A 22982-nucleotide genomic window follows, 5' to 3' on the forward strand; every position below is an offset into this window, starting at 1 on the left:
CTTAAGTAATTAATGTCTGTAATACTCTTTGAAGATGAAATGTACTGTGTAAGTGCTAAGTATTGTGAAGATGATGAAGCATTCAAACACCACAGGGGTGTCTGCTTTGGCAGCCTCACATCCACCCTGTTTAGACTGGCTCTGTATTTTTTGAGCAATGCATCTCAGAGCCAGGAAGAGATGCCCTGACATGTAGTTATTACAGAGGGGCCTTGATACTTTCTGCTTCACTTTGGCAGAGGAGACTTGCAGTCTCCCATTTCTGAGGATGCAGCGTATGCACAACCACAGAAGTCTTCCCAGTTGAAGGGGCAACATATCTGCTATCTCATCACTGCTAGGAAGCACCTTAAAAGCTTTCACCGTATATCTCTGGATTTGGAAGTTCTTAAAGATCTGGTGTTTATCTTGATTTGGCGGTGTTGCTACCTGAAGTTTTTATTCCACAATGTTTCACTGAGATTTGCTTCCAGAGTCTGACTCCAACGAATCAGTTCTGAGTCACTGCACTTTTATCCTCTCAGCAATTTTAGAAGCATATTTTTTATATATATATATGAAAAGTCTTTAGTCACAGATTTAACAGAGCAGATCTCTTGTATCTAACCCACATTCCCTAGACTAAAAACAATAATCACAATTTATTGCACAAAGCGCTTTTTGTGACAGGTTCTGGAAAACAGACTCAAACAAGCAGAACTAGTTCAAAATCTTCAAGCTCAGGGGATTGGACCCAAGAGATGTGCCTTCTTTAATGTATTAACCCAAAGACCACAGCATGGATTAGAGTCTCTGAGTTACTTAAGTGGCAGGCTACCAAAAGAAATGAAGGGATTGTGACATGGTTAGATTTTTAAACTGATGAGCTGGGGTCTGCCTAAAGTGCAGCTGTCTTTTCTAGCCTACACAACTTAGTACAGTGTGAATGCTTGTGGCACACTGTTTAATAATACTCATCCACATTATACCATCACTTTTACTACATACGTTCCAAACAGAAAAATACTCTTTCCTTCAAAACATTGCCCCCCTGCAAAGGTGTGTAGGAAGCAGAGTGTATGTGTGTGTGTGCATACACAGCCAAGCCTTGGCATAAAACATTCTGATGCATCTGAGCTCTCAACTACGTTCCAACCTTGTTAAAACAAACCCCTTTGTTATTGCTTAAGGCTCTTACTACATTGGTGGGTGCTCCTGGAATTATCACAAAAGCATGTAACTACACAGTATGGTAGATACTTTAGCACAGTGTTTCTCAAACTGGGGTCGCCGCTTGTGTAGGGAAAGCCACTGGCGGGTCGGGCCGGTTTGTTTACCTGCCCCATCGCCGCTGCAGGCCAATAGGAGCTGCTGGAAGCGGCAGCCAGTACGTTCCTCGGCCCGCGCCGCTTCCAGCAGCCCCCATTGGCCTGAAGCAGTGAACCGCGGCCCGTGGGAGCTGCGATCGGCCGGACCTGCGGACGCAGCAGGTAAACGAACCGGCCCGGCCCGCCAGGGGCTTTCCCTACACAAGTGGCAACCCCAGTTTGAGAAACACTGCTTTAGCATAAGGTGATGCCATCTTGTGACATACAGTACCATATCACAGTCCTTAGACTGGCTTACGCTATAGACCTGTTCAGTCAGTTGTAGCGATCCAGAGGTGGTGATCCCAACAGTGCTATGAATGGGCTGCAGTTATAGTAGTAAGTATTGGAACCAAGCTCTACAAATTAATTTCATTTTTTCCAGCCTATTGCTTAGTTTCATTATTATTTTTTTTTTCCAGGACAAAGCAATTAAAATATGCCTTTAGGGGAATGAACAAAGTGTTACAGTTCATGTACCAAAATCCAGCAGCTTGGAAAACCACAGCAAATATCCCTTGATGAATGCTAGGTTTTTAAAATATAAAGAAGTCAATATGTAGCATGTTTAGCCGTGTGGGAGACTGGGTGTGGAAGGTTGAAAAGGGAAGGATTTCCATTTCGTGGATTGTTTCCTACAACCCATTTTATTAGTAACAGACAGGTCAAGCTTAGCCTACGCAAATTAGGGCCTGAATTCTTAAGATCTTATCTTGCCCTGGTGGACAGCAGGAGTAACTCCTTTGACATCAGTGGAATTTTTATGCTGGTGTGAATGAGGAGAATCAAGCCCATGCAATTTGTTATTATTAAAGTGCCCAGCATTGAGATTTCAATCTGTCACCTCACAAATACAAGGATTAAATCACAACACCCCAGACACTCCTGCAGTACCACAGCTTTAACAACTAGGGTGACCAGATGTCCCAATTTTATATAGGTCTTTTTCTTATATAGGTTCCTATTACCGCCCACCCCCTATCCCGATTATTCACATTTGCTGTCTGGTCTCCCTATTAAGGACAGAGAATCTAGCTAGCTAACCAAGGGCAGTTAGTGAAAAGCCAGCCCCAGGAGCTGCATCTTGCACCACATTCTGGATGGGAGCAGGGTGGAGCTGAGTGGGATTTCTTTTTGGAAGAAAACTCTCAACTTCCTCAAGCCTCACCTGTGGGCCAGGGCCAGGTGGTGTGTGAGAGCTGTGGGAAAAGGCTGCCCCTGAGGTAACAAGCCGAGGTTCCAGTCCATTTTGCTACTGCCAGCCAAATACAAAACTGAGCATTTCTGGCTACACTCACTGACTGACAATCCCAGTTCCCCAGTGTAATCCCTGCTCTCCGCCATGCACGCTCGCAGCAATTTGATGAGCCCTCACCCAATCTGTTTGCTGATATTTACTTATGTAGGGTATTTCTTTTCTATCCACAGCTGACTCCCGAGTTCACTCAGCGCCTGAACAATAAGATCAGGGAGCTGCTTCAGCAGATGGAGAGAGGCTTGAAATCTGCCGACCCCAGGGACTGCACTGGCTACACTGGCTGGGCAGGTAGGGCAATGCCGTAACAAGGACATTTGAACTAGCCAGCTCTGTGGGGCAGAGCAAATCTGCTTGTTAGCTGCCTTTTCAGGTTAGGCTCGTCCAGCCTCTGCCTCCTCTAGTAAAGGAAAACAGTGCTGCTTTATTGACTATGATGCATGGTCTCAGTCAGAAACGATCAGTGTAGACTCATGCTATGAAGCAGCCCTGGCACTTCTTGCAATTAACAAAGACCTCCTACATTTGAAGCTGGGGTCCACCTGTCCTCCCCATTTCTGGCTGCTGGGGTTGGAGGGTGGGAACAAGGTATCCTTGGCACTGCACTGCAATATGGGGCATGCTCTTGATCCGTTCTGCTAAGGTGCTCTTACAAATAAAGCTTGGCGGGTTAGATGCCTTGCGGAGCTGCTGAACGTCAGAGCTTTTACCTTCAAGGTGCTGGCTCAGGTCCAACCCAGTCAGTTGTGACAGAGTTGCTGGCTCCCTACCCGCTGTTAGATGAACGTGAAGTGAGCGGGTGGGTGTCAGTCCAGTTCCTGGTGGGCATGGATGCACGTGACAGAATCTGCCCTCGGCACTGTATAGGCAGGCTCAGCGGAGAGGCTCCATGCCTACAGAGACCAAACTCCTCTCAGCCTTAACAGTGGCCCCACCAGTTTGGATGGAACCATCTGGGTTGGCCAGCATGTGGGAGCGTCCATTGCCACCGTCCACAGCTACCTCTGCCTACTGCAGATAACGGGTAACTGGCTTGGTTATGGAAGGTGCCTAAGCACTGAAATCAGGGAATATATAAATATAAATATGTCCCAGTAAATCTCTCAGGGTCGTTTATTTTTTACCATTATGATGTGATGTAGCATGATCACCATGCTGTTCCTGCTCTTGTTCTGGGTTACCTGTTAATGCCAATCGACTGATCCAAAACTGGTTCTGGCCCAGTGTCTTTGAGAGGGGGAGGGAGAAGAAATGCAACACAGCATATAAATCAGGGGAAACTCTGTCCTTGAACTGATTTCTCTCCTCAAAGCTACCAGAAATAGCTCTACCTCTAAGTCAGATCTGAAATGTAGCCAGACTGGCCATGACAAGCACCAGGGGCTGCATCAGGTAACTGGTCCCTACACCAGGACTGGCTTTGTCTTTGATCCCACTGGTCCGTAAGCTTGTCTGGGTTAACAAAAAGAAGTCAGAGTCTAAGGTTACGTCTACACTTGGAGGGTGTGAGTCCCACCTCAAGAAGACTTACTCGTGCTAGCTCTCATAGAGTTAGTGCGCGACACTGTCGTGTGCCCGCAGAAACACGGGCAGCATGGGCCAGCTGCCCCAAGGACAAACCTGCCCAGACCCCGTTGGCACACATTCAGGGCAGCTAGCCCATTCTGCTGCTTGCCACTGCCCGTGCTTCTGCGGGCACGCTACGATTTGTAATGTGCTAGCTGGATGGTGCTTTAGTATAGTTGCAGCCTAAGACCATTTCCCCCCGGTATTGCAGCAGCCTGTAGTGTTCAGGATGAAACCCTGCCTGCTCCCTTGGTAGATAGCATTCGAGACAGAATGAGCCAAGGAAGAAGACTGCCACCATCACGCCTTTTCTGCCCATTTTCTCCTTTGTGTGAGTGTTTTTGCTTTCCCTGTATTCTCCCCTTCTCTGGACCTAACCCCGACTCTCTGTTCCCTGCCAGGTGGGCCCTCCATTGCCACCACATGCTCTCCCCACCTCAACTCTTTTTCTTAGTTCTTCCTGTAGCAGCCCCTCTGCAGGGAGAAGTCCTGCAGAGCACCCCCATGGTGGAAAACTTGACATCACGCACACCTGACAGCAGTGATATGGTTTTTGGTGACAATTCAGAGGATGCCAATTTCTCTGCAGTGCCCATACTTGTACCCATATTGCCTTATCCTGAGATCTTCACGCTGGTCTTGGTCTTCTGTGCCTAGGTGCTACAGAAAGTGGTACTAAAGAGAACATTCCTTGCTAAATCACTACTGGTTGAGTGCCCAAGCATGGTGTTAGAAGGCATAGTAATGCTGGAGGTGCCAAGCTTTTGAATGAATTGGCAAACTGGGGCCCAGACAACTTGTGACTATTACTGATTCCAAGGCACTTTTATAAAACGGTTAATTGTGCAATGCTGGTCAAATTCCAACTCAGGAGGCCTCACCCAAGTTCCTCCTGGAGTGTAATGCACCCTGTATCCCTAACTTCTTGTCCAGCACTCATCTGTGATGTCGCTGTTCAACACCTTCGGCATTTCTACCTGGTGGTGGCTGATCTGATCCCCATGGACAGCCTGTATTTCCATCAGCTTGCACATGCTTGGAGATCCCCTGGCATGAAAGGCACTATGTGCAAGAAATCTATTGTTAATGTGACAGTCCCATAAGTGAATGGCGGCCTATGGAGTGGGCATAGGCATGTTATTTGAAGTTACATTGGATTCTGCCTATTACCAGTACAATTCAGTATGTAGGGTTAGAGGATAAATAGCTCACATTAGCAAGACTCCTATAGTGTATTGGGAGGAAGAGCTCAACTCCCGAGGTGGGGGAGGGAAGGCGTATACCTCCATAGGGTAGCCTTAAGGAGCATCCTATAAGCCTTGGTTAGGAAGGAAAATGATTCGAGGGATGAAATGATGCGCAATGCTATGGCTGGGACTTCCACCCATATTTATTTGGAAGGGAGTTACACAAAAGGGATTCTTCCTTCTCCCCTTTTCATTCCTTCTGGGCTTGTCATTTAGAAGAAGACTATGAAGGATTTCCTGTGAGTCGCAGCCAGAGAAATGGAACACGCTGATATTATTCTGTATCCATTTTCCCCCTGCTAATCGTCACTAGATTAATTTATTCAACGTTGTTTCTGGATAGAAAATTAATTGGGCCATGACAGCAGCTTTTCCTCTTAATTGCTTATGTAGAAAAGGCTTGTTGAGTATCTTCTCATGTAAATCATCACCCAGGCGTCTGAAATCAGTCGGCACTCTGTGGCTGCTAATAAGAGATATTTGAAATGAATAGCTCTGGCTTTCAGTGAACATTCTTCCTCTGTATGATGTAGCACACCTGCATGTACTCCATTATGCCTAGGCATACACGGCACATGCTGGAATTAGACTTCAGATGTCTTCTGTCTATTCCTTTCACTGTACACGTGCAAGAACCCCATCCCACTGGCCTGCGTTTGTGTCAGGGAAACCCTATTTTTTAGTGCCAAGAAGCACTAGTGTAAAGGGGAGGGACTTCACTATTTTCACTGCCTCTAACTAACAGAAACTTTACAGTTTGCTTAAGCTGCTGTACTGTGTTAATCCAAAGTAATGAACAAACACCCTTGGAGCACAAGGTTTAATGTGTATTGCAGTAGCACCTACAGTCTCCAAGAGAGATCAGGGCACTATACAGACACACGAGCCTGGTCTATGCCCAAAGTTGCAGCAGTTAACGGTTTAGGTTTTATTTTAACCAATTTAGCTACATTGATGCAAAACTCTGTGTGGACACTTGCATTTAAAGCCTGGCTGATATCTGTATAGCCTGCATGTAAGTTACTGATCTAAGTTAAACTGCGGTAAGCCCCTTTTGAACTGATACACTGGTCCTTAGCTGAATTGTTTTTAACCCCCTGCAATTGGTGTATTGACATGGTTCTGAAGAGTGTACAGTCTAAACAGGCAAGACAAAGGATGGGAAGAGAAATGGAGAAGTGACTTATCTGAGGTCACCCAGCTGACTGAGCTGGGACTAGAACCCAGGACACCCAAGTCCCCATCCAGCCCCCTGGCCACTGGACCCTACTGTATCTCTAAGTCTATGAGCCTGATCCATAAGCTGAAATGGAGCGAGGAAAAGCTGGCCCTCCTATGCATTTGCAGATCTTCTAGCCCAGTGGTCTCCGAACTTTTTTGATCGCGCACCCTTATCAGTAAAAAATTTTTAGCATGCACCCCCTGCCGCGCCGCAGGGCGGGGCTCTACCATTTTTGCTGCCCCAAGCAAAAAAAAAAAGGCTGCCCAAACTGCCGCGCACTGCACCCCACTTTGGAGACCACTGCTCTAGCCACCTGTTCTCCGGGTTCTTGGGCATCTCATCTATTTATACACACGGTGCTACATTACAGAGAGTCTGCTTGAACTAGAAGGAGACAGGGCGAAGAATCACATGCCTGAAATGTGTGTTTGTTTCAAGCTTGTTAGGCAACATGTTAAAAAACGAGGGCAAGTAACTGTAGCCCCAGGATGCTAGTAATTTACATATTGACCTTTCCAAGCCATTATTATGGTTTCAAGCAGTTGTTTACTCTGCTGCTCTGAAAATATATGCACTCCTTTGAGCTGCTAGTTTATCATGTGGTTCTCAGCTGCCTCTGGGACCCTGAGCTCTTCTGAAACAAATAACACCACAAAGCTCATGTGTATCTCCTATGTTTTGCTGGTGGGGAGGAAGTATGGAAGGAAGGTGCATTGTGTGCTACCAAGAAATGGCTCTCCCTCCCCAGAGTCAGGATTTTGCCAGACCTTCCCCAAAGCCATATCCGTAGTTACCAGTGTCTGAGACAGAGAACTTAAAAGATGAGAGCTGCAGGGGAAAGCAGAGGGTTATATGACCCAGAGGAATGCTGACCATCATCCTGTTCCCAGTAGTCTCTGAAAGAACGCAAGGTCATGAGCTAGGCCCTAATAAGATGAAAGATAATCACTCTTTCTGATTTGTATGGTAAACTATTTTTGGTTAAGTTACTGTGCAACAAGGGAGGGCCAAGCATCTGTGAAGAGACCACCTTTCACTAGGGATAGATGGACAGGTGTAGTGTTTCAGACACAGTCCGTTATCCAGACTCCAAGGGCCTAATTCATCGGTGGCCAGCGCTTTGTGCAAAGTGGATGCAAATGCTGTCTGTCTGTCTGACTGAGTGGCATCTTACACTGACTCTGCAACCGTAAATGACTTAGACAAAAGCCCAGGGGCTAGAGTAGCTTCTCTGCCATCGCTAGAATTCTCTGGAGTGGGAAATCTGGTACGTGCTCCCATGCCCCAGATCGCAGGGATCTGAAATCCAGAAGTGCTTGCAGGATGAGTGCCACCTTGGCCAACACCGGTCATCAAACCAGGAACCTCCAAAGCTAGAAGCGTCTAGAAAGCCAGTCTCTCTAGATGCGGGCTGTAACAGACTCTCATCCTCTGCGGGTCAGGCACAAGGGGGACACAGGCTCACTGATGGGCTACATCTGGACCCAAAAGAGAGGCTACCAGAGCTATGGAGGGCAGGTTGAGGAGCAAAAATGGGCACCTGTGTGGGGAGGCTGGAAGGTGAGTTACTAGGGGAGTGTTTTGAGGGGCAGTATAACAACTCAATGCATAAGACCCCTGGAAAAAGGGTTCTCTAGATCCCAGAAAAGCAGATAAGACACCAACATGAAATGCACAAGTATTCCCCAGGTCAGGGGTTGTTCCCCAGACCCACAGCTACAAGTCTCAGTAAAGAGCCTTCTTCCCCACAGCCTCTCTCCTTCCTATTTCTGGAGTAGCTGCTTTCGTGGCCTTCCTTCTGCTCACTGTCTAGGCTTGCAAGTCCTTGTTGGCTGGTAGCAGGATAGGGTTTCTACACCCTGTCCCAAGTAGAGTGCAGGGGTTGGAAGGAAGGGTAAGCCTGGGGTATACAGAGGGAGTCTGGGTTCTGATACCTACTGACCTGGTATCTCTGAGGGTTTCCCTGTGTGTGTACTCAGACAGCACTGTGCCATGACCACGAAGGGTCTAGGATGGCATGAGCTGCAGTGATCCTGAAGCTATCCTTTGTTTTTAATTTAGGATCTCAGGCTCTTTGTGGTTTTGGAGGCAGTAAAGTCAATATAAGAAGTCCTATTTAAAATGGTCCCCAACATAGTTACTAGCTTGTTAGTCTGAAAGCAGAGGCAGAATCTAAATGAGTAATGCCATTTTATGGAGGTCAGGATGAGTTATGCCGTCCTTTAGTCACATCACTTGTAAGGAAAACTGCTGCTTGTTAAGAAAAATTTAAAACTCAGAAATCTTAAGGGGGAGAAAAACATTGGCTCTTTAGACTGAGTGTTTAAAAGTTAAAGTACGTATTAAAAACAACCACCACAGATTGTCCCACAATGAATAAAATGTATGGCTGAACTGTTCCGTCACCCCTATACCATTCAGATGCCAGCTGAGTCCTCTGGGTCAATTATAGCTAGTCTCTGCTCCAGTCAGACCGATAACCCTAACATTACGAGTGGGGGTTTCAAAGATGCTCAGCATTGCCTTCGCTCTGCTTCCATTGAATTGATTTTGGGGGGGGGGGAGCAGAGCCAGGCCAGCACTTATCACCTTTGGGAATCCCACCCTGTGGGTTCTGAGGAAAGGGCTGGCAGCAGTGAGGACTGTAGAAATGGCACACTCAGATATCTCTCTAGCCATCCATTGCCCCTATCGTGTAGTATCTGAATCCCTCACATCTTCCCTGTGAGATATGACAGTACTATTGTCTTCACTTGCCCATGGGGACCTGAGGCACACAGACAGACAAAGACCCAAATCTGCAAAGGTATTTTGGCTCTAACGTCTACTGATTTTGCTGGGGATTGGCCTAAATATCTTTGTGGATCTGGGGCTAAGTGACTTGCCCAAGGTCACATGGGGATGTGTCTTGGGTCCCCTAACCATTTTCACCTCTGGGAGAGCGTCTTTCCTATGGCTGAATTACTCCATTCATCATCATTTTATCCGTAAAGTGAAGCTATAGAAGAGAGATACGGGTACATGTATTTGTATGAGCGTAGGTTTGTCCCATACTGATCACTTCTCCAAATCCATTGGATTTGTGGATTTAATGGGCTTGTGGAAAGGGAGGATGATACATTAGTGTTTGGGTCGCAGATGGAACAAAGGGGTGGTCTTATAGTGCATTTCTGCTCTGAAGAGTAATGATGTGAAAATGGCACCTTTGTACACCACCAATTATATCCTTTGTATTCATTCCTGTCCACTGCCTTTAGCAACCTATATTAGCAATGATCATTTTTTATTTCTGTTCCTGTTCTCTTGGATGAGTCAACCCAGCCAAGAGCGCAAGCTTGGATCTACTCCTTCTCATGTGGCAACAAATATGTAGTAAATTCCAGTCATTTACATTCCTATAATCCCATTGACAGCAGTCGGATTGCACAGGTGTTAGGGAGGATGCGGTTTGGCCTACAGAATTCTTCTGACTGGTGACTTCGTGTGAGATAGAAAGAATACAGTTTGACTTTTTGAGTACGTGTTGCGTTGCAGGGCCAACAATAAGAAATTAACTGTCACGCTTTAATATAAAGTTCCATTTATAAATGGTTTGGAAAAGGGTTAATAAATGATTAATAGCACATTATAAGCACATTAGACATGAGTAATATATTATAGATGGCTATAAACACATCATGGGTTACAGATGATTATGCATTTTTGTATAAGCAACCAAGTCAGCTGTTGGACTCTTTGTCAATCTATGACAATTGAGTAATACTTCGAAAACAGCTAATCATTTCTTAACCCTTTTATATACTACAGTATTTATAAATAGGATCTCATTATAAAGTGTGATCAAAAATCGTTTTGAAAACTGAGCACATACAGAGACCTGTAAGAAGCAAAAAATATGGATTTCCCCCCTGTTGTTTTACAGAGTCACGTTTCAGAAAAGGTCTATGCTTGCAGGGCATGATTCAAAGCCCATTGTAGTCAATAGAAGTTTTTCCATTGCCTCCAGTGGGCTTTGGATCACACCATAAATAAGTAATACTGAAAATACTAAATACAGAGAATATTCTCCCTGAGTCTAGTCAACTGCAATTTTGCCTTTACTGACTGTATCTTGGAGATATACTGCTCAAAGGGTGCTTAGCTTTCTTCTGTCTTCATGGTGAAATTAAATGACATTTTTACTTGACGTGCTCCAAACACCAAACATTAACTAGCCCTCATTCGGCCCCTCTCCAAGGCCCGGCCCCTCCAAGATACCAGTTTATCAGAGACAAGCAAAAGGAGAGAATTTTGTTTGAGAGAATTTTGTGAATTTTTTCACCCCTGAGATGCAGCAGGGCACCTGCCCATACGAGCTGCAGCAAAGCTGAGACAGAAGGGGTAGCAAGCAGGCTTGTGCATCAAAAAGAATGGGAAGAGGGATGGGTCTGATAATCTTTGGAGGTGTTACTTTTGAAAGACTTATAAGAACAGAGCTGAAAACCTCTAGTTAAAAAATTAAAGATTTTTTTTTTAATTCTGTACACATCAGTGAAGGTGTGCTCCTTGAGAAATGCTCTTTGAAAAACTCAGTTACTTTAATAATAATACTTAGATAAGCGCTAACACTCTTCATCCATAGAGCTCAAGTTCCTCTACAGAGGAGGTGGTATCATCTATCCCCGGTTTACAGATGGGGAAACTGAGGCATGCAGAAATTAAGTGACTTGCCAAAGGTCACCCAGCAAACCAGTGGCAGAGCCAGGAATAGAACCCAGGTCCCTAACCGCTGGGCCACACTATTTAAAATTCAAGTTGCTAGTGTCCCTTTAAGAGAAATCAACTAGTTCTCCTCTTTCCCCCCAACTTTGCTCACATTTGGTGCGTGTGAATTCTGGTGCTGAGAGGTGTTACAGAACATTACAAAGGCACATGATCTTGTGAACCCAGTGTATGATTCCCCCCATCCTCAGTTTAATCTCAGCAGATTCATATTTTCTACTAGATGCAACTATAGGTGGGTTTCCCCCCATTTATAGCTTCCTGCTTGGAGGACACTGGATGGTTTGCTTTTCAGGGTTGATGGAGGGAGTGCGAAGCCTTTTCTCCCTCCAGATCGCAGGTCTGAATCTGGTCCAAGTTAGCAATAACCAAAAATCTCCTATCTCGTGGCAGTTTCATGACCTTTGTTACACGAGTTCACTGCAGTTCAGTTCTTAGTGGACTGCACACTGAAAACCACCGTCTAATTGGTGTCCTTAGCAGCAGTCTGGATAAAGAGACTAAGATTGAATTGATATTGAAAGCATGCTATCCCTGGCCTTAGATCCCTTCTGTTCAGGGTCAGCATGGTTCAAGTTAGAGAAGTTTGCCTTGCTACTGCTTATGCTGTCCCTTAGCAGTGTATCACAATGGCCTGCAGTTTACAGGTTGCTGACAATCCAGCATCATTCACAAGCCCTGAACTCAGTATATACCTAAAGCAGCATCTCAGCCTCTCCATTAACTAGTGTGTGTGGGGATGAAATAGTCTTTTAGCTGGTTGGGAAGATCTAACTCTACGTGCCCTATACTGTGACAAGATTTTAAACAAAGTAAAACATCTTACAACTCTGGTGCTACTGGGATTAACGGATTTAGCAAGTGCTAAAGTAAAGGTCATAAGCACTGGATCGCCCATGTAGCTGAACAAATGCACCACTGTTCCAACACAACCCCCCAACACAAAACCCTATAAAAACAGAGCATTCCACTGCATGCACAGCTCTTCCCCTGGGGAAAGGATGAGAGCGAGAACCAACGACATGTGACAGATGTTAGCCATGTTGCTTAATGCACAACAGGAAGATGTTCAGGTTCGGACACCACCCTTATCACCATAATGTCTATCTAGAATAGACCCTTCAGATCCTCCGCTCTGGCATGCCATAGACTGCCAGCTGTGTGGTAGTTCTGAGGGGCACAAATGGGAATCGGAGTGAGACAGCCACATATGTTTGAAGCAATTCAACTGGATCCAGGTTTCCAGAGGTGCAAAGCTAGGGGAACTGATCCCCTCTTCTACCTAGCCTCCCATCCCTCATTATGTAATAATTATTTTTATATGGTACTTTACACATTAGAAGCATATTGCAAATATTATCTAGCTCATCTTCAACCTACCATGCACATTTGGGAGGTTAGGTATTTACCCTTATTTTACAGATGGAGAAACTGAGGCAGGGAGGCGCGGTGACTTGTCCAAAGCCAGACTGAGTGTGTGGCAATGCTGGGATTATCATTTAGGACCTCCTGATTCCCAGCCCCATACTCTGTCCTCCAACCATGCTGCCTCTAATATACATTGTCTAGATATTAATCATGGGTCAACCTACACTTGATGCTCTTATTTTTTTAGTCTATCATTGGTGTATCTAGCTACCTAAACATGCTTGCTGCAAGTCACCTCTCCAGGTTGGGTGTTGCTCTTCACAGTTGTAGACCAGATTTTAAAAGCTTTTGGGTGTAGAGAAAATCTTGCCCCATTTGGGAAGTGATGCCGACATTACAGTTCTGCAAAGCCTCTCAAACCTAACTGCGTTATGATGCTTTTGGAGCCTTTAAGAGCGGCCACACTGGGTCAGACTAAAGGTCCTTCTAGCTCAGTATCCTGTCTTCCGACGGTGGCCAATGCCAGGTGCCCCAGAGGGAATGAACAGAACAGGTAATCATCAAGTGATCCATCCCCCGTCGCCCATTCCCAGGTTCTGGCAAACAATTGTTCATAGCTAAAAGAGATTTTTGTGGGAAAAGGGGAAGAAGGGATTGGAAGAAAAACTCACAAGGTAATTTTATTTTTCCAGACTTCAATCCTGGCATTATTCTTACCATGGTAGTTACATAAACAATTAAGCTTGTTCCAATGGCAGCTGCTTATGAAGTGAAAAGCTAAACATTAAAACAGGTAACTCCGTAGTCTGAGCTGTTTAAATTGATATCAGGCCTATTAAGAACTTAAAGATGGTGATAGGTCATGGAAAGACCTAGTAGGTAAGTATTCCCCTTTAAAAAGAGCTTCATGCCCACGTCCTTACAAACTTGAATGATGGTACTGTACATCTGAGCTTCTCTCTGTGGAAATACTAACACTGAACTGCGTAGAGAGCGGACAAGGTTATTAACTTTGGCAGGAAATGGAAATTTGCCCTTAATATACATGTGAAATTGAATTGTCTGTAGCACGAAGCTTTGGAGATTACCCATGCAAAATGAGAAAATGATCTAAATTTAAAATTGTTCCCAGTACAGTGGAAAGTAATTTTTCAGGCTGCCCTTTTTTTTTTTTTTTTTAACTGGATCGAAATCTGCAGACATTGGCTCTATTAATTTAGGCTTAAACACAGGACCTGTGTCGTCTTAGAAACGGTTAATGAGATGGAAAGCATACTGTAAGAGGCGAAATGAGATTTTTCTGGAAGCGATGTAGGCCGCTAGCTTCTCTGATACATATTCTTTGAGGATACCCCGAGCCCACATATCCTTTTGAGGGTGCCTTCTGACTAGCGGGTGTTTAGAAGGGAGGTTCTATCTACTGTGACAGACCTTTTGAATAATGACACGCTGATGACTCTTCAGTTATGTATAACAGGCTTCAAGAGCGGGATGAGAGAGGGACAGAGTAAGACTCCAGGCAAAACCAGTGTCCTAGCCTTTTAACAGCAGCATTGTTTATGTAGCTGGGTGCCTGGTATGGAAGAGTCAGGGGCAGAAGAATGCATTTTCCTGACTCTTGAATAGCTTTTTATGTTTCAGACAAGGGCTGCACTCAGAATTAGTGTGTGGTGTGTGTATGCAGGAATTATCTTTGTTTACAATACTTTTCTTGAAAACAGCTGATTCTCTGTGCAGAGAGAAATAAAGGCCATTCTCAATCTCTCTCCTTCTCTATGAATGTCCAGTTTAGTCTACGGCTTCTCTAACTTAGGGGTCACCAACAGGTGTCAGGGGACCCTGCCATTCCCATATTGCTCGATGGGAGGGAGGTCCCAGACAGATGGTAGAGGTATATAAAATCATGAGTGATGTGGAGAAAGTGGATAAGGAAAAGTTATTTACTTATTCCCATAATACAAGAACTAGGGGTCATGAAATGAAATTAATAGGCAGCAGGTTTAAAACAAATACAAGGAAGTTGTTCTTCACGCAGCGCACAGTCAACTTGTGGAACTCCTTATTTGAGGAGGTTGTGAAGACTAGGACTATAACACCGTTTAAAAGAGTACTGGATAAATTCATGGTGGTTAAGTCCATTAATGGCTGTTAGCCAGGATGGGTAAGGAATGGTGTCCCTAGCCTCTGTCTGTCAGAGGATGGAGATGGATGGCAGGAGAGAGATCACTTGATCATTGCCTGTTAGGTCCACTCCCTCTGGGGCACCTGGCATTGGCCACTGTTGGTAGACAGGATACTGGGCTAGGTGGACCTTTGGTCTGACCTGGTACGGCCGTTCTTATGTTCTTATGAGAGGCTGGTAGAGGGTGTCCTGCAATGGAAAAGGGGGTTCCAGGATGGTTGAGGTTGAGAACAGCTGCTGTATTGCAAATATTTTCTTGTCTATCACTAATGCTTATGTATTTGTCATTGCTATTTGGCAAGTGGCCAAAAAAATAAATAACTAAATAAATATAAATATAAATAATACCACCTTGTATGATGCTTTTCAGCAGTAGATCTAAAAGAACTTTACAAAGTTACACTTTGTACACTTCACAATTATTGCCATTTTACAGATGGGGAGACTGAGGCAGAGAGGTGCAGTGACACGTCCAAAGTCACCCAGTGGCCAAGCAGGGAGATATTAACGTCCCAGTACAGATAAGCTGATCAAGAAATTTGTTTCATATTTTTTGGCTCCACCATAAGCAGCTGGGATTTTATGTTTTAAAGTTAGAGAGCAACAAAAGTATATAGTGCCAGGGGAGAGCAATAAAACAGCTGATCCAGGCCCTGGGCTTAACCCATTTATTTCTTCGCAGGCATTGCTGTGCTTTACTTGCACCTGTATGATGTGTATGGAGACCCTTCCTACCTCCAGGTAGCAGAGGCATATGCGAAGAAGAGCTTGAATTGTCTGACAAAGCGCTCCATCACCTTCTTGTGCGGGGATGCTGGACCTTTGGCAGTGGCTGCCGTCGTGTACCATAAATTACAGGATGAGACACAGTCGGAAGCCTGCATCACTCGGTAACGTTTCGGGGTTTGGTTTTGCCCGCCTGTTCCTCAAGTTGTTGCTTTTGGATGCATGAGCTGGTGTCCAAAGCTGGCACGTAGCTTTCCCCATGCGGAACATCCCTCTCAACCTTATTAGGTTCTGCTGTAGGGCTCTGTTTGAAGGAGAGCATTCACTAACTGGACAAGAAGCATGCAACAGAATCTTCACATCCTAGAGAAATGGTTGTCATTAAGGACGTAAACCAAGCCCGGTTGACTAGCTGGCCTTTGTTACAGCCTGCTTTTCTGGATGGGGGATAGAATGGCTGTACTGTCACTGAGCAGGGATTGCCACAGCACTAGAGCTGGCCAGACAGGCTGGGGGAGCTGCACGTGGTTGGTTGGTTTTGTTATTCATGTTTCCATTTTTCAGAGTCTTAAACAAAATTGGATTTTTTGAAAACTTTACACCAGTTCTATAGTTGGTTGAAAATGGGGGAAAACTTGGAAATATTTAGTCTGGACTTCTCCCCATTATCTCTTTCTTTGGAGGGGGGTGGAGAGAAGGGGGAGATTTGGAATTTTTTTTACCAGCTCCACCCTTACAGTTAAAGGGACATTTTGTCAAGGTGAGACTTACCTTTTTCATTTTATCTTATGTCTGTTTTTAAATTGTGTTTTCATCTGTATTTTTGTTGTTCTTTTTTAAACACAAGCTGCTGTACACTACCTGAATAGGGCTAGCATGTGACAGAGAAAAAACACTTAGCAGAGGAGCAGATTTCAATTGTAAGCTTTCAAGAGTATATGACAGAAGGAGTCTTAAAATGATGAGAAATACCTTGGGGCAAACTTTCCATTTAAAGTTGACCAGTAAACAAATCTACCAGATCCTAACAACTGCAGAAACATATGCTGAATAGCCTCTGTTATCTGGCTATGAGGGTCATACAGCACAATTGTTTTAAAATGAAGCGGGGGAGGAAGGTTCAGAATTGCCTAAAGGATTTGGAAACCCAGCTCCCATTATTTTTAATTGAGATTGAGATGTTCTTCTTTTTGGTGTGAATTTAGTGCTCATGAAATATGCAGCTTGAACTAGTCTAGAGACAAAAGTCCCTTTTTTTTATTCTGGAAATATAGACATGTGATCTTAACAATATTGCATTGGTCAACATTGCATCATATTGGTGAAGCTTGCTAATGTGATGTAGATATATTTGCCTACAAAAGGGACATCTGGACACCATTATTTCAAACTGTGATGTACAATTGTAGGGGGAATTAAACCCCAAATTATAACAGATCAAAACCCATGTTTCTTTATTGTAATTGTCCCTTGCTGCGGCAGTTTTGTGGCAGAGCAGAAATTCAGATTAATTCTGCACTGCCATCTAATGGCATCTGGAGGACAAAGCACTAGAAATGGGTTACTTCTGAAAGGCAAGCAGAGAAAAGAAAATGGGGTATTCAAGAAGCAATGGTTAGGGCAAACTTTCCTATTGCCTGCCCCCGGATTGTTCAGAGCAGGCCAGAGTACCCTTAAAACAGGAAAAGCTGCCTTCTACAAGAAATATTTCCATTAATCAAAAGGCGGAATGGGTTTTCAGTTTATTACTGAGCTCGCAAAGAGTTTGCTGGGTTCTGGAGTGGAAAGCTCTTAGTTTCTCCTGCGGAGAAAGGATAGCAATCACTATGCCTGTTTCTCTTTGGGTCCAGCTGGGATGCACTCTTTAGAGGACATTCCACTGTACAAAGGCTGAAGTGAGCCTCTTAGCAGAGCTTTCTCTGCAGTGGGAGACACACAAGCTTCTTTTTTTCTGGACTGCTTGCACTTGTCCAAATGAGTTCCTGACCCCAAAATGTGCTTTATCCCCCTGAGAGGCTCTAACACTTCACGGTGGCCAGTTTTCCAACAGCCAATGAAAACCTGGACTGTATTCTTACAGACTGTGTTCCATGGTTTTCCTGCCATTGGGAGATCAGGTGTTTGCTTCTAGAGTAATTGGTGCACAGAATCCTGTCCCGCTGCCGCATTTTCCCTTCCTCCTGAAACTGTTCGTTTTCAGCAGTTAATAGATCGGTTTAGTATCCGTGGTGTCTAACTGTCAGGTACCTTTACTACCGTCCCCTGCTGGAAAATGGCATTCTGGGTAATGTCAGGGCTGCCAGGCGTCTGGCACCTTGTGTGACACACCCACGATTAGCAGCCCCGCCCCTCTTGACCATATAACCTTTGATTCCCCTGTTTACTCTGTGGTTTGGTCCCACAGATGCTTGACAGGAACTGTTCTGCAGGCTTCCTCTCCTCCTCCCCTCACTACTCCAGCTAGGGGGAGCAGCTTGCAGCAGCAGTACAAACACCGGCCTAGGTGCTATAGACCATCCCTCACCCCCCAAACTGCCCCAGGGAGCTCTTCACATGCTCCCCCAAGACCCCTGCTCATGACATACCATCTACCCACCCCCTCGCCCAGTTTCCCCAAGCACCTCCATCCAGTTACAGTCCCACAGGCTCTGACACCTCCCCAGGCACTGCATCAAACCCCAGGCACTCCCATTCCACCTGCTATAGGTATCCCACCCCCTAGTACAGCCTCCCAGCCCAGCCCCGCCCTTCCTGGCACTCCTTTCCTCCCACACAGCAACCAGGAGACCACACTCTAGCTGCTTCTCCCCCATCCTCCCTGGAAATAGGGTCACCAGGGGATTATGGGCAGCAGCATTAGGCAGGGAGATCTCCTGTTGCTGCCTGATTTGGGGGAGTGTGTATGGGAGACATGCTCCTGCCTCCCACTCCCACTCACATTTGCCTGCACATGCTTAGGAGGCAGGGTGAGAAGTCAGTGACTTGCTCTCACGTCTGGGAAACATCCAGGGGGGAGCAACGCAGTACTTGGTAGCCGCCTGTTGTGAGAACCTGGACCAAATCTGCCTCGAGACCCTCGCTCTCTAAATATCTCTAGTCACATTGAATCCAACACCAAGCAAAGATTTGTTGCTGCCGGGAGCCGGAACACAGCACTCTCCATCTGATCCCAGGGGATTCTGGACAATTGGCTGTTGTGTCCTTTTAAAAAAGAATGTGCTGCCTAAGAGCAAGCGCTGACACTGTACCTTTGCTGTTCCCTCACGCGGCTGTGATGGGGAGCCCTGCACCAGTGGTTCCTCGGGGGTGCAGTTCCTGTGCCTTGTGCCTGTCAGAGTGGCAGCAAGAGGCACTGAAAGGAGCAGCCTTGAGGAAATGCAGCACCCATGCTGTCATTTTGAAAGTGACAGTGTTTTCCAGGCCGCTGACCCCAGGGATGGAAAAAAATACTACTTTCCTCTTTGCCGCTGACTTAATGCTCTGATAGGGAGGAACTTCTGACCTTGTTGGAAGAGTGGTGAGGCGCCAAAATGGAGGATAATTTGCATCTTGTGCGATTGGGTCACAAAGCACCCAAGTGAAGAGTTGTCAATCGTTGCTAACGCTTGCAGGAGCGTCACCAACTTCAGCATGCTAATCATCTGAAGAATGACGCGAGGACTTTTCAAACGATGTTGGGCTCCTTGCTCTGTGTTGCCGGTATGTTTAAAGTCTGGTGCCGTCAGGCAATCCATACTCTCACTCCTGCGGTAGGTGAGTGCACTGAAAGAAACCTGTGGTGCTTGCACTTGGACTGACCCTGCGATTATAATTAGTTAACCCAGCCTAGATGGATGAAGAGCGACTGGCTGTTTCTTCTGCACCCCACAGAGGCTCGGTATTTCATAACCACCCCTTTCCCACTCCACTGTGCACTGTTGCCTAAGTGATTCACATTCCTTCCCCCAGTCCCCTCGCCTTCGCTCCTCATTCGGGAGATGACCTCAGCTGTTTTGGAACAGCGCGAGAGCTGTTGGGTTTTCACAGTCAAGACTTTTAAACATAAGGGGTGGCATCTTCAAAAATGGTCAGCCGGGGCTCAGCTCTGCTCCCATTTTGGTAACATCCCCTTTGACATTTACAGAAGCAGAGTGAAACTGATGCCGATCACTTCTGGAAGTGCCTCGTGGCACAGAAGCTGAATTTCTGAAAGCACTGCTATGGCATGTGATGGGGGAGCTGGGAATGGAGAAGAGGGTCATCCTGCCTTACCCACGCAGTTATCAACTTGGGTTTGACTGTCAACGTTATTATCTTGATTCCAGTAACGCCTAGAGTCCCAAATTGACCCCGTGCACTAGGCGCTGTACAAATACATAATAACTGACGGCTCCTGCCCTGAAGAGCTGACTGTCTAAATAGACAAGACAAAGGCAGGATTATGTCCATTTTACAGATGAGAACTGAGGCACTGAGATTGCCCAAGGTCACATAGAGTGAGCCTGTGATGGAACTAGGATCTGCACTCAGGTCTCCTGAGTTCCAGTCTAGTAGCCTTCAACTGGAGTTAAAGTTTGGGGGTGTTTTTGTATAGCTCATCCCTGCCAGTCTACTTCCTCACCTGAATCTTTCTTTCCAGCTTGCTTCAGCTGCACAAACTTGACCCGCGAGCACCCGATGAAATGCTCTATGGGCGCATGGGATACCTGTACGCACTGCTGTTCGTGAACAAGCATTTCGGAGTGGAAAAAATCCCTCAAAACTATATTCAGCAGGTACCCTGTCATCTCTCCAGTTGCTCTCCAATGTAGGCTGAATTAGCCTCCCGCATCCTACTCATTTGTCCTCTGTATTTTGTCGCTTCCCACCCAGCACATCCTTGGAAGGGTGAAAATAGATGCTGGTCTAGGTAACTCTGGCATGTGTGAAAACATGACATGACACGTGTGAAGGCCACAGCATGGAACCTCCAGCTGCATGCCCCATTCTTCCTAAGGGATATTGTGCCAAATGCCCTTCCTAATCCAGTAGGATTCTGTGCCTAGAGTCGAAGAAGCCCCTGTTCCTCTCCCCCATTCACAAGCTAGGATTTCCATGTGCAGAATAACAAAGGTGCATGACTGTATTTTGCACTGTGATACCTGCTGTGCTGGCTACTGTCTGCCAGGCTGGAGGGAAGAGATTATATACCTCAAAGCTGTTGTCGCTCACCTCTGGTTTCCACCTGCAGGTCTGCGATGCAGTCGTGGCATCCGGGGAGAGCCTGGCCAAAAGGAGGAACTTCACAGCCAAGAGCCCGTTGATGTATGAATGGTACCAGGAGTATTACATAGGGGCCGCCCATGGCCTGGCAGGAATTTATTACTACCTTATGCAGGTGAGAGACACCTGGAGAGAAAAGGCCTTCCCAGCAGTTTCACTTCTAATGCCCTCCAATTAGAACTTGAGACACCTGGGGAGCTTTCTGATTGGCTATTAGTGATGTCACACTGGTGTCAATCATGGTCAGCTGTCCATCAGATGCTCTCTTTTGTTGGGTTTAAATCCTATTTCAAAACAGCTCTAAAATGCTCCAGACTCTGTTTCTCTAGGAGGCTACTACACTTCTGAGGTGGCTAGTCACTTAGAGCTAGATTCATAAAGAAACTTAAGTGTCATCATGCCTAACTTTTAGGTACCTAGAAAATCATGGGGATTCAGAGAGCCTGATTTTGGCATTTTGGCTCCCTATACAATGAAGTTACAAGCTGAATCTGGAATACATGGGATATAGAAAAGAGCAGCCAAACACCATATGCTTACAGGGAAAGTGTACCAGGGAAGTTACAGAGGAGGACATCAGACTCTGTGCAATTCTTTATCACTGGTGGCTGTATAGCAAAGGTATTGATTTTCAATTTGCATGTTAGCAATTTGGGTATGATATGATTCTTAGCTTAAAATGCTCATTCCAAGGGGCTCAGAGCTGCCAACTTAAAAGAGAACTCTGTCTATATAGTTTTTGGCCAATGCGGTGCAATTAGAGGAGGACACAGAGGATCCACTCCTGCTTTCAGTGAGGTCAATGGTGAAGTTGCTCCCTTACTTTTAAACTCATTGTTACCCTTGAACCTGTTTACATGGTCTGTGTACAAATAAGAATTGAGATCTTCAAGTTGGGCTGGCCTTGCAGCTCACTATGGGGTGGCGGTACTCTGCATGGGTGACGTGATCTGCTAGGTCTTGGTGTCTGGGAATCATTCGTGATAGTTATCCTGAGTTTTTCTCTTTGCTTCATTTCATTTCATTAATCCTGATCATATCTTCTAAGCAATTCCTAACCACTTCAGATTTGTAGGATAGGCTTTTCCTTGCCTCTTAAAATCCAAAGGGATCCCCTTATTTTTCTCCCTGTAACAGTGTTCACTCACCAGTGGGTGCACCCCTTTGTGACTGGATCTGGGGATCAGCCCTTGTCGAGTCGAGCACCCCCTTCTGTTGCTCGCCTGCCCCGCAGTCCCTCTCACTCTCCGGGACTGGGAAGTGCTCACTCTTTGTGACCCAGCCCTTCATCCAGGTGACGATATAGTTTTCCCCTTTTGGTGTATCAAAGTCTCGCCAGACCAACTGTCCAGATGCCACTTCACCAATCCTGCACCATTTCCCATTGGCTGGTGGGAAACCTGGGCCCACCCAGCAGACAAGGTCTACACACTCTCAACCCTCACTGCTCCATCCTTGGGCTTCTTCCTACTCTGCCTTCTACAGGCTTTCTTCTCCACACCTCCTCTGGGTGAACCTTTCTGTCAGGGACAGGAGCCCAGGTCTTTTGCTCTCACCAACCCCTGAGCCCCCGGGTTTCCCCCTACCCACCTTTCTGTGCCCAGAGAGCAACTGCAGACTCCCTCCCTGCAGCCCCTTTCTGCTGCAAACTTCCTGGCTTTATACCTTACCCAGCTTCTCCCCAAGCTGGGCTTCAGCAATTAGTAATTTATCAGTCAAATCTGACCCTCCCTGAGGTGCAGCCAAAAGGTTCATTTGTCCCTTCTGAGCTACTCTAACCCCTTCAGGGCTAGTATAGAGTGAACACCCCCTCACACTCCCCTTGCTGGGGACTGGCTGGGGAACCCTCTGGAGCCAGTCACTGTTGCTGCAGAGGAAGAGGCACTAAAGGATGCCCAGGTGCACGCCCGCACCCGAGGCATTGAGCAGCCTGCCCCCACCGTTCTCCTAGCCTGTCTGTATAGGAGGAAAGATATGAGCCGACATAGCACAGCTGAAGAAGCTGGAAGGAATCGGTAACGCCAAACTCTCTTGTCATCTTTGAAGCATAAATTGCTTATGCCTCTAA

General features: G+C 46.0%; 1 protein-coding gene across 2 annotated transcripts in view; it reads left to right on the forward strand.

Moving 5' to 3' along the window:
- The window catches only part of LANCL1 (LanC like glutathione S-transferase 1), a 29831-nt gene that overhangs the window by 1595 nt on the left and 5254 nt on the right, over nt 1–22982 (forward strand). For both annotated transcript variants that reach the window (XM_054043879.1, XM_054043880.1), the window contains exons 3-6: nt 2775–2892; nt 15630–15837; nt 20292–20427; nt 20883–21029. In XM_054043879.1, coding sequence (XP_053899854.1) covers nt 2775–2892; nt 15630–15837; nt 20292–20427; nt 20883–21029 — 609 coding nt within the window. The remainder of the gene's footprint in view (nt 1–2774; nt 2893–15629; nt 15838–20291; nt 20428–20882; nt 21030–22982) is intronic.

The sequence above is a fragment of the Malaclemys terrapin genome, chromosome 11, assembly GCF_027887155.1.
Source record: "Malaclemys terrapin pileata isolate rMalTer1 chromosome 11, rMalTer1.hap1, whole genome shotgun sequence".
Taxonomy (NCBI): Eukaryota; Metazoa; Chordata; order Testudines; family Emydidae; genus Malaclemys; species Malaclemys terrapin.